Source organism: Lutra lutra, chromosome 2 (genome assembly GCF_902655055.1).
Source record: "Lutra lutra chromosome 2, mLutLut1.2, whole genome shotgun sequence".
Classification (NCBI taxonomy): Eukaryota; Metazoa; Chordata; class Mammalia; order Carnivora; family Mustelidae; genus Lutra; species Lutra lutra.
The window spans coordinates 80,835,909-80,850,891 of NC_062279.1; the positions used below are offsets into that span (position 1 = coordinate 80,835,909).

At 41.4% G+C, this 14,983-nt stretch overlaps 1 protein-coding gene and 1 long non-coding RNA gene across 4 annotated transcripts in view; one reads left to right on the forward strand and one right to left on the reverse strand.

Annotated features, from left to right (window-relative positions):
- Positions 1-1,917: 1,917 nt before the first annotated feature.
- Positions 1,918-6,705, reverse strand: LOC125093103 (uncharacterized). The gene is made up of 3 exons (XR_007125155.1): positions 6,600-6,705; positions 6,149-6,237; positions 1,918-2,462 (listed from the first exon to the last, which is right to left on the reverse strand). It is a non-coding gene; the product is annotated as an uncharacterized LOC125093103 (long non-coding RNA).
- Positions 6,706-6,781: 76 nt separating this feature from the next.
- GASK1B (golgi associated kinase 1B) overlaps positions 6,782-14,983 on the forward strand; it is a 53,182-nt gene continuing 44,980 nt past the window's right edge. The window contains exons 1-2 of one of the 3 annotated variants that reach the window (XM_047717809.1): positions 6,782-6,917; positions 8,073-9,209. In XM_047717809.1, coding sequence (XP_047573765.1) covers positions 8,312-9,209 — 898 coding nt within the window. In that variant the 5' untranslated portion in view covers positions 6,782-6,917; positions 8,073-8,311. Of the gene's footprint in view, positions 6,918-7,093; positions 7,377-8,072; positions 9,210-14,983 lie in introns of those variants that run through there. The other 2 variants (XM_047717811.1, XM_047717810.1) reach the window with 2 other exon arrangements.

Below are 14,983 nucleotides of genomic sequence, written 5' to 3' on the forward strand. Positions count from 1 at the left end.
TGTCACAGGATGCCAGGGCTTCTCACTCAAGTGCTTATCACCCAGTCAGTTCTGGTTACCACATTCCAGCTCCTCTATGTTTCCCGTCTGTGCAGCTACTTAAGGCTGCCACACCACTGAGCCTGCTGCCGCCTTCCATGGGAAGCCTGAGGTCCATGTGCTGCCCGACAGTGTGCCTGAAATTGGAAGGGTGGGGACAATGGCCTGCTCCCTGACTCCACATCACATTTCCTTGCCTGGAAACAAAAGCAGCCGGCTGATGCCTCGATATCTTCCAGAACAATATCTGGAACAATATCCAGAAAAATATCTCCATTCGTGTTTGCCTGTAGTTATTTCCCAGGGCTTGAATCTCTAGATCTGGGAAGGTGACAATGGGTGGATGGGCAGGGAATGTGATAATAACACTTTCTGTCTTTTCGAATCCAGCTACTCTCAAAAGTGCATGAAAAATGCATGTGCAGTTTTCACAACCCCACATCTTCTCAGATACGCCACACGTGCGTGAATCCCAGTGGAGACACAGCTGAGTTTCAAAACTACTAGTGCAGATGAAAAATGGACCCCAAATTTCTCCCTGCCTTCTTCTGCTCTTTGAAGGTGTTTGTTTACAACCCCATTGCATTTCTAATAGGACAAATTTAGTCTAGCCAGGGGGACTTCCTTCCTCTAACTGTACTCTGCAACTCATTTCTTTCAGGCAAATGATGCCTTAGGTGAAGAGAAAAGAAATCATTTGTAGCCCTGCGTAATTTTCTGCGAGGAGCCTAAGGATTAAAACAGCTTTACCCAATCTTTACGCTTTATAGAAGTCCCAAACCACTGCTGCTTGGGTTTCCGATCCTAAGCCAAGAACGATCGAAGGCTGCTGCATCTGGCCTCGTTTCCGTGTGTGTGGCCTGGGATTGGAGGTGGGCGGCAGAGCCTGGGGGCTTTCAGCACTCACTGCTGCGGAAGAGGAGCTCCATTGTTTAGATTGTCTAGGGGCTTTTAGAGGGAACTCAGAGGGCCTCTTATTTACCTGTCTTCTCTTATTCCATGAAGACTCTCTGCATTCTTAGGTTTCAGAACTATGAAAAAATGCTGGTTATTACAACATGCGGAAATGATCCAATTATCCAGAAATGAAAGAACAACAATATAACAATATAATAATATAAATACACTATTTGAAACATATGTCAGACATATGTCAAATCGGCTATCATACATTTTATTTGTTTCCTCTAATACGCTCATTCCATACAAACGTTGCACTGTTTCTCGTCAGGTGGCAGAAACATCCTGACCCAAACAAAACTTTATATAAGTGCAACAAACACTCCCGGGGAAGAGAAGCTAAATGGGTGATTGCAGATTTCCATACTGGCAAAAGGCACGGAGGCTTGTGTTCCTCTTTTCCATGTATAACAGCGATAGAGGGGAGAACACCCAAAGCAATAAAATGTCAAGCACTGCGTTCCCGGTAACTATGCCTATTTGGTGCCCTTCTGGTCACACATGAGAGATCAAGAGATGGCATGCAGCGTCACTTCACAGATTTGAAAGGCTAGCTCTGAGAAGACAGCTAGTTCTCTTTCAAAGTGCTTCTCCTACGTATGGTAAATAGATGTAGTGGTGTAGGTCAACCGGGAAGATGTCCTTCGGAGTGACCGAATAATCAGGTGTCCAATGGAAGGGCACACATTTTTTTAATACAGCTGAACACTGTGATTTCTTTTGCATACAGTTCTGAAGACCTATATAATATAGAGCACTATTTAAGGAACTACAAAATTCTTGGTACCGATCAAACATCTTTATTTTTTTTTAAGATTTTATTTATCTTGAGAGAGAGAGCCTGCAAGCAGGGGTTGGGGCAGAGGCAGAAGGAAAGGGAGAATCTCAAGCAGACTCCACAATCAGTGCAGAGCCCGATGTGAGGCTTGATCTCACGACCCTGAGATCATGACCTGAGCCGAAATCAAGAGCTAAATGCTCAACAGACTGAGTCGCCCAGGCGCCCCAGTCAAACACCTTTATGACAACATTTCACAGATTGTAAGACTGAGAATTCTTCAGTGTCTGGACAGGCCAGCTTGGGGCTGCCCAGGCCTGGTGTTAGAATGGATAGCAAAAATATTGTAAATTCCATATCACAACCAAGACAGAGGTGGTACCTAAGAACCTAGGCTCAAGCCAGGATTATAGTTCTAGAACAGCTATAGGTTCTAGAGAGTGGGGAAGGCTGTGAGCAAGGGTTAGGGACCCAGTGAAAAGGTCTGGCCAGCACAGAACTAGGAATTAGGTGTTCCTTTGTAGGTCTGTAATCTGTGTAACAAACATGAGTTCACAACAGCAAGGAAAAGCGTGATTCTTAGTTTCTCTGTGACTGGAGCCCTTAGATATTTTTCCTCTTCATTTTCTGAGTGGCTCTGAGAAGGTGGCTGAGCTTGAGCCCACAGTAGCAACAAAAGGTACACCTGACAGGAGTGGAGAAATGAGATATGTGAGTAATGTGAATGACAGATCTGGAACCCTATGCACTGTCCAATCTTGTCCTGGAGTTCTCCTAGCCTGAAGAAGAAGCAGTCTTTACTGCACTCAGTGCTTACAACTAGAAGCCTTGGAGGATTTAAAGATTATTTTACTGCCAGTGAAACCTTAGACTTATCCCTTGCTGGCAAGAAGGTGTTAATTTCCTTCTGAAACTAACCATTTAACTTTTAGAAAAGTGAATTATAACCCTGCACACTGGAAGTCTTTCCAAGTTTGGATTGCTGGGTTCTACCTCAGATCAATTAAATTAGAATCTCTCGGGAGGTGGATGGGGCCTAGATATCTATATATTTTTAAAATTTTCAATGATTTTATTTTGCTTTAGCTTCTTTAATTTTAAATGATGAAGACATCATGAAAACTCATTGTAAATAAAAATATGTAAAAAATTATTACTTCTGGGTGTGGTGCATAAACAATGAATCCTGGAACACTGAAAAAATAAAATTAAATTAAAAAAATAAAAATTATCTGAGATCTAAAAAAATTATTACTTCTACTCCTTTTCTATATAGACGTAGAACATAAGCAAGATATAAAGTATATAAGAAGAATATTTGTTTACCTACCATCTGTTTCATAAATTGTAAGTGTATAGCCAACAAAATGTCTCAAAATAAACATCTTTTCCTAAATACCATATAGGTGGAGAAATCGAACACCACCAGAGGCTCTGGACCCTGCTCCCATTGCTTCTCATTACCCTCTTTTGCCTCCATAAAGGTACAAAAAGTTTCCCAGGTAATTTTAATGAGCCATATCATTGTCTTGTTGTCTACCTTTCTGCTTTGTTTTCCTCATGGATTTTTTTTTTTAATGGAGAGAAAGTACTTTAGGTATAAGGATTTGATCTCTCTCATCCAATATTAATATCAATAACAAACATTTGCAGTGTTATATGTGAACACATATATATGTGTTACATGTGAATGTTATATTGTGACAACAAACTTTTGAGCCATTATCATTCAAGGAATTTAGGTTTATTTTTCTTTCTTTCTTCTTTTTTTAAGATTTTATTTATTTATTTGACAGACAGAGAGTACAAGTAGGCAGAGAGGCAGGCAGAGAGAGGGGAAGGGAAGCAGGTTCCCAGCTGAGCAGAGAGCCCGATGCGGGGTTCGATCCCAGGACCCTGGGATCAAGACCTGAGCCGAAGGCAGCGGCTTTAACCCACTGAGCCACCCAGGCGCCTCGGTTTATTTTTCTAAAATGAAATTAAACTTCTCTCTTGAGCTCGGTGGTAGAAAATACCTTTCGGTTCATTTTCAACCTGGATCGTGAGCAATAGATAGCAGTTGCTTCCCCATCCCAAAATGAGGGTCCACCATGCCAAGGGAAATAGATAGCCTGAGGTCGCTGGGGCAAAGGATGGTGACTCTGCGTATCAGACCACCTGTGGGAGATGCAGACAGGCCCACATGGGAAAGCCACCCCACTGGTCATTTTAAATGCTGTCCAAGAGAAGGGCCTGAAGAGAGAATGTGACCTCAACAGGGCAGAGGGCTGCTGGAACCCAACGGGCTGAGAAGAGACAGTCACAGTGGTGTTTTTGAAGAAACTGCAAAATGCTTACCAGATAGTCAGCTTTATATACCTGTGCTAAGCCCGGAGAGCTTATAAACCAATTCATGACAATATAAGGGAATGGCAAGAAGTTTTCCACTGTAGTTACTACTTTTCTGTCCCTGCTACCCTTCAAGTCTGGAATAGCCAGAGACAGACCCAGAGTGGGGTGAGTGGGTATATAGGTGAGGAAGAAGGTCTAGACAGTAAGAACAAAGAAACAAACAGTGCATGGGGGATTTCCTCTCCCCCTTTTCAGTAGGCTTTTGCTATGCTTTTTGAGGGACAGCTAATTTCTGGAAAAGGAAAATACTTAAAGCTTAAGAGAAATTTAAAAATTTTGACTATGTTTAGATCAAACATTTTGATTAGTTTTCATGCAGATTGTGTGTGTCTGTGTGTGTGTGTATGTGTGTGTGTGTGACTAAAATAAGTGGAAACATTTTAAAAAATCTAAGTATGACTAGAAAAACCACGTCTGCATTTTTATGCAAGGAAGTTGGAAAGTGCTACTAAGACACAATGCAAGTTTGAATAGGTAGTGGGGAGAATGAGGAAAATGGTTTTTCTTTCTTTTCTTTTCTTTTTTTTTTAGAGAAGGGGAGAGACAAGAAGTGAGTGAGTGGAGGGTGTGGGGATGGAGAAGGGGCAGAGGCAGAGGGAGAGGGAGAGAGAATCTTAAGCAGATTCCCCACTGAGAGCAGAGACGGACTCAGGGGCTCAATCTCATGATCCCGAGATCATAACATGAGCCTAAATCAAGAGTCCAACCCTTAACTGACTGAGCCACCCAGGTGCCCAATGAGAATTGTTTCTGATAACCTCTGATGAACATTCTTGTCCACTATGTTGGTTATATCCATATATTGACTACTCCAATGATTCAGTGAGCATGTTCCTAATTATATGATGATAGCTTCCCCTTTGATGAGGTGGTGATTCCCTGTCAAGCTGCCTGGGCTGGGAGAAGGGTCTCTGAGAAGTTCAGTAAGGTTCTGGGGAAATAAAAATATTGACTAATCTTTCAAATGATCATTCTGTCACCGTTACCTCATTTAACCATCACAAGAAACTTGTGCAGTAAGTGCTATTATTAGTCTTCTCTTAGGGAAACTGAGGCTAGAGAGGTAAGGCTATTCGTCACAAGGGACTACAGCTAGAAAGCCAAGGATGATTAGGAGCCAGTCTTTTTCCCTCTGGAGCCCATTCTCTAAATAGTCTACCCTTTAGCCTCTACTACTCACTTTTGAGGCTGTAAGAGGAGGCAGTGTGCTGGTCTTCTAATAAAAAGACTTCTGTTGGTGTGAGGGTCAGTCAAGCAAATTTACCAACTCATACAACTCTCGTCTATTTCTGAAACAATTCTTTACTGAAGAAGTTGATTTAGAAACAGCCAGTGAGGCTTTTGCCTGTTATAACTTGGCTTCTGCCTTTAATTTAAGAAGCACTTTTAATTTTTGGAATCAGGTCAGTTATTCTTCTCGGTATGTGAGAATAATATCATCGCAATATAATTTTTTAAAAGATTTTATTTATTTATTTGACAGAGAGAGATCACAAGTAGGCAGAGAGGCAGGCAAAGAGAGAGGAGGAAACAGGCTCCCTGCTGAGCAGAGAGCCCGATGCGGGGCTCCATCCCAGGACCCTGGGATCATGACCTGAGCTGAAGGCAGAGGCTTTAACCCACTGAGCCACCCAGGTGCCCCGCAATATAATTTTTTAAAGATTTTACTTGTGTATTTGAGAGAGAGAAAGTGAGTGAGAGAGAGAGCATGAGCAGAGGGAGGTGCAGAGAGAGAAGCCGACTCCCCGCTGAGCAGGGAGCCTGACGTGGGACTCGATCCCAGGACCCTGGGATCATGACCTGAGTGGAAGGCAAAGTCTTAACTGGTTGAGCCACCCAGGCACCCCCAATATCATTATAATAAAACAACTCTCTCATGGTTTCCTTTCAAGAAGTTAACAGTTACCACCTAGAAAATAACTCAAGTGAGCTTTAAGAGTTTTGGAACACAAAGAAAAATGCTTCTGGAAAAATGCTTACAGTCTCATGAAGTTTAGCCAGAATCCACAGGTACTTCTAGACCATTGTCAATATTAGAATTGTTCCTCTCTTTTCTCCATGTGGCAGAACTTTTAAAAAAGAAGACAGGAGTGAGTTTGAGTGTTAAAGTAACAGCTGTATTATACTTTTTGAGCATTTTAATCACTTGGAAGCTTATTCTTTCCTTCTCTCTATGTTTCAATCCCCTTGATCTGTTTTTTTTTGCATTATAAAATGTAGTATTTTTACGATTCTACACCATACGCTAATCTCTTACTGGTCCCCCAGTATCACAAACTTCTTTTCCAGTGAGACCGGCAATCCCTATCACCTTCCTACCTTCTGATTCTATCTGCCTTTGAAGCAAAAAGAATGAGCTTAAGTGAGACCCAGAGGTCATCAACCCTGCGTTTGTGTCAGGACATGCAAACTCCCCAAGCCAATTACTAACCTGTTTTTAAAGACAACCTCCAATCAGAGGGAATCCATGACTTCTTTTTGTGAGCCATTGCACCGTGTAAGAGCATTCTATAAATGTCTTCCTCTATCTGGGTGCACTCTTATCTCACCGGTCTATTTTTTTCCTCATTTAAGTTAACCCTTTCTTACCTTTTTATGAACCTCTAGGCCTTCTCAGAAGTGGTGGGAGACAAATGTTCTGTAAACAGTCAAGACGGTAAGATGAGTCGTAGTCGCTGGGAACTTTGGTGCTCTACTCCCCCGCTACCCAGGATGGACAGCAGGGTTATGGCATTCCTCCTTTTATAAGGTATTTATCCTGCTGCTGCTTAGCAAACACTTTGAATCCTTTTTAACACCGTGAGACTGAAATTTCTGAGTCTGTTTCCAAACAGGACACTAGAGGGCTCCCAGGGGTTAAAAATAAGTGGAAAATTATTTGATTGAACACTGCTTCTGTACGGCTTTGGCTTTTGTTTTTTTCAGATCTTAAAATTAAAGTTTATTTTTTAAACTATTAAAAAAACCCAAAAAACCTTGCGTGTCTTAAAACTGGGCTACCAATAGCCAGTTGACAAGTAACCATTTTGCTTTGCAATCAGGAGTTTTCAAGAGAGCTTTTAAAGCTGAGCTGAGATATTTGAAATGTGGAACACTCTTGACCATGAAATATGTTCTACTTACATGCCTCAGCCTTTAAAAGTTCTTTGCATTACAGTCAGGGATTACATTCTTCCTGGAGCCAAGCACGGCCAGCTGTGTAAGTAAGGTTGCTTAAGAGTTCTTCTGTTTAGTAATGTAAAAAAGAAAAAAAAAAAAGGAGAGAGAGAAAGCTAGAGATCCCTTTATTTTCTTTCAGCTGACTTTTGTGGGAAGAAAAGGAATGAAAGGCAGTTGAATTTGTGTTTTGTGTTTCTGTGTGTGTGACTGAAAAAATGTAACTTCTTCTGAGATATATGGACATTTGGCTTTATATCGAGAGCATTCTTTATGTAGAGATGATGAAACTTACAGTGAAGAAAAAGTTGCACCATCAGATTAAAAGAATGTTTCTGAATTTGAATGTTAATACTTGGTGCTTCTGCCCAATTTGTAATGCAGGACTTTAAAAAATAAAAATGGGATGGCTATAGATTGTTTTTAAACACCGTCTATCCCTTGTCTGAAATAATTTCTAAATTTCAAAAAGGGTTTGTCGGATTTTAACGCTTTTCTTTCAGAGTCAAATTAAACTACTTTAGCTACAAGTTATAAAATATTCTTGGATTTTCATGGTTTGTTTTCACTAGTTTAAACTGAATATCGACTCTATATTGTCCTGTTTCTCTTTTTAAATGTAACTAAAAAAAATTCATGGTGGTGGTATTTGTGAAAGGAAAGGGCTACTCTTTTTCTTTACTGTTGAAGAGGAACTGAACTAGTTTGAGATTGTGACTCAGTTAACTCTGTTTCCATTCATTCCCAGAAACAAGCCACACTTCTCCTTGGGGAAGCTGATAGGAGTTTAAAAGGTTTGTTGCCGCGAGTGTCAGAAACATTCCCAACTTCATCACCAGCCCTTTACTTCCACCTCTACCCTACCCACTGGAGACCACTTATATACCTAAGAGGAGGCGACAGCTGAATTCAGGAAACCATGCATCATGTCAGCAGGAACCAAGTGCAGACTTTAAACTCTGTTCAACATGTGGATGCAGCAGAGAAATGACCTGTCCAGACAAGCCAGGGCAACTCATAAACTGGTTCATCTGCTCCCTGTGTGTCCCGCGGGTGCGTAAACTCTGGAGCGGCCGGCGCCCAAGGACCCGGAGGAACCTCCTGCTGGGCACTGCCTGCGCCATCTACCTGGGCTTTCTGGTGAGCCAGGTGGGACGTGCCTCTCTCCAGCAAGGAAGGGCAGCAGAAAAGGGGCCGCACCAGAGCCGCGACACCGCCGAGGCACCCTTTCCTGAGATACCCTTAGATGGTACGTTGGCGCCTCCAGAGTCCCAGGGCAATGGGACAACGCTGCAGCTCAATGTGGTGTACATTACCCTACGCTCCAAGCGCAGCAAGCCTGCCAATATCCGTGGCACAGTGAAACCCAAGCGCAGGAAGAAGTACGCAGTGGCCTCGCCAGCCTTGGGACAGGAGGCTTTGGTCGGACCATCCCTTCAGCCACAGGATGCTGATGCTGAAGTGCCTGGGTACGTCCAGGGAGGAAACCTGGCCAAAGTTGGGGAACGACCCTGGAGGTTGATACGGGGCTCGGGAGTGCAAGTTGGGGGCTCAGATTTTCAGCGGTCCAAGACCCAGGAGAGCAACATTAGGATCTACAGTGAGAGCGCCCCCTCGTGGCTGAGCAAAGAAGACATCCTCCGAATGCGCCTGTTGGCGGATGGTGCAGTGGCAGATCTTCAGCCCGCGTCCTCTAAAAGTGGAGCGCACTTGCTGGTGCTGGAGGGGAGCTCTGCTGGCTCTGTGCCCCGCTGTGGCCCCAGCCCCTGTGGACTACTCAAGCAGCCTTTGGACATGAGTGAGGTGTTTGCCTTCCACCTGGACAGGATCCTTGGGCTCAACAGGACCCTGCCGTCTGTGAGCAGGAAATCAGAGTTCATCCAAGGTAACAGCTTCACATGCTTCGTGATTTGCAGCTGTTGGGGATTTGGGTTGATTTTCCTCTTTTCCCTCAGTCTCTCTTTCGAAATGATTTTCTCCACCCACGTCTCACATTTGGACAGCAGCAGCATGTCTTTCCATACGTTTGGCGTTCTTTATTTTCCCAACTTTGGGAGGATATGAGCGTTCCAGGGAAATGCTGTATTCAACATGCAAGGGTAAGCCCACACTGTGTAATCTTTGCTCTCCTTTTCCCTCACTGCACTTCCCAGTGGCTTATTAAATCTAATTAAAGCCAGTGGCAATTTGCATGATGAGAAGAGGAAGCCGGGTGGAGGCAAAGAACTTGCTGACAGTCAGGCATATTATTAGAGAGGTTACTATGGAAGTAAGTAGAATTTCATTCCTTAGGAGTTTTTAAAAGTAAAAGGGAGAGGGGGTTATCTTTCTTCAGCAGATGGAAACTTTTTAAAAGGCCCAGAGACAGACCATGTTAGATTTGACCCTTTGATTTTTTTTTTTTTTTAAGATTTTATTTATTTGGGAGAGAGAGAATGAGAGAGAGAGAGAGAGAGAGAGAGAGCGAGCACAAGAGTGGGAGAGGGTCAGAGGGAGAAGCAGACTGGAGCCTGATGCCAGACCGGATCCAGGGACTCTGGGATCATGACCTGAGCTGAAGGCAGTTGCTTGGACCAACTGAGTCACCCTGGTGACCAGACCCTTTGGTTCTTTTACAATTGATTTAACTCCCTTAGTTTTACAAAGAAAATGAAATGAAACTAGGTAATTTTTTCAATATATACTAACTAGGTATATGGTTTCTTCAAGCCCATGACTAAAATTTATTGAGCTTGATTTCTAAGACTCTGTCAGGTGACAAACATTTTGGCAGGTTCTGGGTTATATAGCCAGTCACTTGGGTGTCAGGCAAAGGGGCTGGTCTGTGGCTGTGCTCACACTATATGAAGGATATTTTCTGAATCTTGAGGCTGTTCCAGGCTTTGAATAAAGTGTGGGTCAGTGGTTTGTGTTTGAAAGCAGAATAAGCCCAGAATTTGCTGGAATGAATCGAGACTGGCCCAACAGACTAGAAAGGACCACAAGGGAATTATAAGCTCAAAGAATATTTTCTTATTTTTTGTCATCATAAAATTTAGCATTTTATGGAGTCCAGAATGGAATGGATTAAAATTCTTGGGAGTGGTCAAGAACTAACCTGTATTTTCAACGGCTTTAGGGTTATAATTTAGTCTTAAAATGGTACTTCTAGAAGTACCAGCGATTTATTTACAAAGACTTGACATTCCTTACTTATCCTGGTCCATGTTTAAGTGCTTCAGTTTCACAGGTATGTTTTGATGTCTCAAGTTCACAAAATAGTCCACCATGATTAGGCAGATGTGCGATAACCTCCCAAACATTTAATAAAAGTTTGGTTAAAACTCATTTTTCTTGGGTGCTCACTATTTGCTAGGCATTATACTAATTGATTCATATAGTTGATACATGCCTTGACCCCATATTTCTCACAACTAAGCTATAAGGTAGAGCTACCTATAAGGTAGGTTCTGCTTAAGCAGAACTTAAGCTCTAAACCACTGGGCTTAGGTGACTGTATAACTTATCATCCAAAGCAGAACACCCTGGAGTAAAAGAAGATACTGGTGAGCATGGAGATAACAGGCATCTACCAAGTCTGTCTTGGCAAAGTAGGTCATAGCATAGGGTCACTCTTATTACCCTATACAGCCATTCACTATCATGTCATAAAGGCCCCTGGGTAGAGAAGGTGAATAGATCCTGAGGTATGGTACTCCAATATGGTACTTCCTTGGGATACTCTTGGATGGAAGTTGGGAGAATTAAGTAGTGGGTAGGAACTTGGAACTGTTCTGCCTGAGTTTGACTTTACCAACCATGTGAGCCAGAAATGTTACAGTATCTCTGAATGCCTCAGTTTCCTCAGCTGTAAATAAAAGGACAGTAGTACTTACCTGATGAAGTTATTGTTAGTTAATACATGAAAAACAAGTGGAATGAGTGATTTTCACACAGTAGATCTTCAATAAATATTGTCTATTTATGTTACTACACTAGACATGAGGTACCAAGTTCACCAAGTTACTTACATGGCCTCCAAGCCTCATATATCATGTCTTTATATGACACAACCAGGTCTAGAACACTGGTCTCTTGACTGTTGAACTAAACTTTTCAATATCAGGATTCCTTGTATATACTTATTCTTTGCTCTTTGCTCTTAATATCCAGGATTTTTAAAAAAATATGTATTTTATACACACACACACATATTTATTTATTTGTTTTAGAGTGAATGAGATAGAGAGGTGGAATGTGGGGCAGAGGGAGAGGGAGAGAGAAAATCTCAAGCAGACTCCCTGCTGAGCATGGAGCCTGACACAGGACTTGATCCCACATCCCCGAAATCATGACCTGAGCTGAAATCAAGAGGTGGTCACTTAACCCTCTGAGCCTCCCAGGCACCCCTGAATATTCAGCATTTGTCGGGATCAAGAGGGCAGTTGTATTCAATTTAAAGGACGGGTTTTATAATCCCAATATATCTTGGTATTGTTCTCTCATTTTGAACCTAAGCAGTGATGAAAAGAAACAAAGTTGTATCAGTATGACTCTCAGTGTGATGAGTTACCTAAGATTATATCTCAAACAATACTAAATCTCTCTTTGTTTTTTTTTCTTTGATACCTTCTATGTAGTTATTTAGAGACATAAAATCAAGCCAATTTCCTCAGGAATCTGTGACATGATTTAAATATAGTTATGAACACTCTACACAATATAATTCTACTCATGTAGGCTATTATATTGGTGTAAAGTGCATAAATAGATCAGTGCTGGTCATGGTAGGAGATATATAGACAGTCTTAAGTTCTTGGTATCTCTCTCTATCCACCTATTTCTAAGCTTTTCTTGACATGTCTTTCCTCTCCTGATTTCCACAGAAGTGTGTATTTTCCTCTAACTCCTCTTATTCTTCTTTTGGTCCAAGCTTAGATTTATCTCAGGCTCCCTGCCTACCTAAGGAGATGATAGATCTTACCTAGTTGCCCAGGATCTATTTTTGGTTCATTTATTTTTTTTAAGATTTTATTTATTTATTTGACTGACAAAGATCATAAGTAGGTGGAGAGGCAGACACAGAGAGAGGGGGGAAACAGGCTACCCACTGAGTAGGGAGCCAGATGTAGGGCTCAATCCCAGGACCCAGAGATCATGACCTGAGCTGAAGGCAGAGGCTTAACCCACTAAGCTACCCAGGTGCCCCTCTGGTTCATTTTATATCATCTCTTTGTATTATAGTTACTTGTTTAATCATCTTTTCATTCCCACTAGTCTCTAGGTCTGTGAAGGCAGAGACGTTTCCTGTCTTGTTTATCATTTCTAGATCCTAGTGGAGAATCTGGCACATAGTAGGTGTTCAATAAATATTTTTGAATGAATGCAGGAATGCATTCTTGTCTTGTTCTACTGATTTTTTAAAAAAAAGATTTTATTTATTTATTTGATGGATAGAGATCACAAGTAGGCAGAAAAGCAGGCAGAAAGGATGGGGGCAGGGAAGCAGGCTCCCCACTGAGCAGAGAGCCCAATGTGGGGCTTGATTCCAGGACCCTGAGACCATGACCTGGGCCGAAGGCAGAGGCTTAACCCACTGAGTCACAGAGGCTCCCTGTGTTCTACTGATTCTTAACGGTAAATCTGTATTTGCTTCCACTTTCAATACTCAGGAGAAAAGTACGACCATTTTTAGACCTAAAGTCATGCTGAGATTTCTCCTGGAGGATCTTATAAAGAGCTCACTATAGAGGTAATGAAAAATGTCTTTGGCAGTCTCTGTGTTATGCAAATAATGAGATTTATAGAGCTTATTCTTATGAGGATCATCAATGTGGTCTGCTGGTCTTACACTGTAATGTAATTTGGTAATGAGTTTTCTGTAGGAGGAACTGTTGGATTATTTTAGGTATGTATTTCCTCTGATGATCTGGCTTGGTCTACGAATAAATTTTTTAATATATGGGAGATTGAGTGGCCAGAAAATCCTGTAAGTAATCCTGCCCTAAGTGTTGTTTCTGTTCTCTGACTTTTGATTAATGTTTGTGAAAATAAATTCATGCCCAGTACCAAGAACATAGCTAGTCTGTATTATGAATCAAATACAGATATTTGGCTTATCTTGGTAAATCTTTTGAAGAAACCTTTGCAGTAGAAAATTTTTTTAATGAGAAAATCCAATGCTACAATTAAATGGTCTACCTGCCCCCAGCCTCTCAGGTGAATCTTTCTGTTGATTGAGTCTGAAGTCTCAGTTATAAAGCTCATCTTCGGGTTTTGTTTGTTTGTTTGTTTGTTTTTAAAGATTTTGTTTATTTATTTGACAGACAGAGACCACAAGTAGGCAGAGAGGCAGGCAGAGAGAGGAGGAAGCAGACTCCCTGCAGAGCAGAGAGCCTGATGTGGGGCTCGATCCCAGGACCCCGGGATCATGACCCAAGTCGAAGGCAGAGGCTTTAACCCACTGAGCCACCCAGGCGCCCCTGTTTTTTTAATTAATAAAATTGTTGTGGGTGATCCTATCAGCAAAGACCCACTAGCTCAGGTTAGCTTAGGACAGGTTTTTGGTTGTATAACTTGATGAATTGTATCTGATTCTCTTTGAATACAAAAAGTATGTATGTGAAATTCGTGGACTCACTGACCTGGTGCTGTATATCGGACCATGTTCTGACAGGTGCAACTCCAAAGATAACCCAGAAAATGAGAATGGTGTCCTTAGGGAAAAGCAAGTTTGTAATTAGATAGGGAGTACCAGTGGTGCACCATGCTACAAAATCTAGCAATTATCACTGGAACAGAGTCTCCTCTTGTGCATATCTACGTGGGAAATGCAAAATTGAATGGAAATACAGCATCAAAAGGCTTTTTCAAAAAATCAATTCCTGCAACAATGATATCTTCTTCAACTGTGAATTTGTAATGAATCTACTGTTATACATCACCCAGTTCCTACAACACATTTGGTATTATATGCCAATGCATCACTTTATCATTCTGTAAAGAAGATACTATCGATACTTTAAATATGAGAATACTGAGATTCAGAAAGATTATGAAATTTGCCCAAGGACACATAGCTAGTGAGCAATGAAACTGAAATTTGTAACCATTCTGTCTGATACCTAAAACCTCCTTAAGCTGATTCTTTTAGCCCACATCACCTCTAAGATATAACTTGGTATAGTTATGGGATAGTGGCAAAAATGGGCAAATTTTAGCATGGTTATTTCTGATTTATCACTACTGTTTCTACTCAATTTCTGTTTTCAATTCAACAACTTAACATGGGTGATATTTTGTTAAAAGGAAGTATGACATACCACTCTAAATACTTCTGCAAGGTTTTCATTTTTTTTTTTTTTAATGCAAGCCAATGCTTACCAGATTTTCTTGTTTTACCATAAGTGATTATGCAAACATGACTGAACATTTTGGTGTGTTTTCTGCCAAACTATCCTTGCAAAAGTCATCAATCGTTTCAAGGGTCACCAGATACTCTATGGTGCTGATACATTTAATTTTTTTAACAAAATATTTTAAACTGTTTACCTAAGATTAGAAAAGCAGACTACATCCACATGAAAGTCAAGAGCATAAGAAAACCCAGCACCCCTCTGTGATCTTCACTTGAGCAGCTTTCCCAAAGCTTCCCTCAAAGTCTGTGCAGTAATATGAATG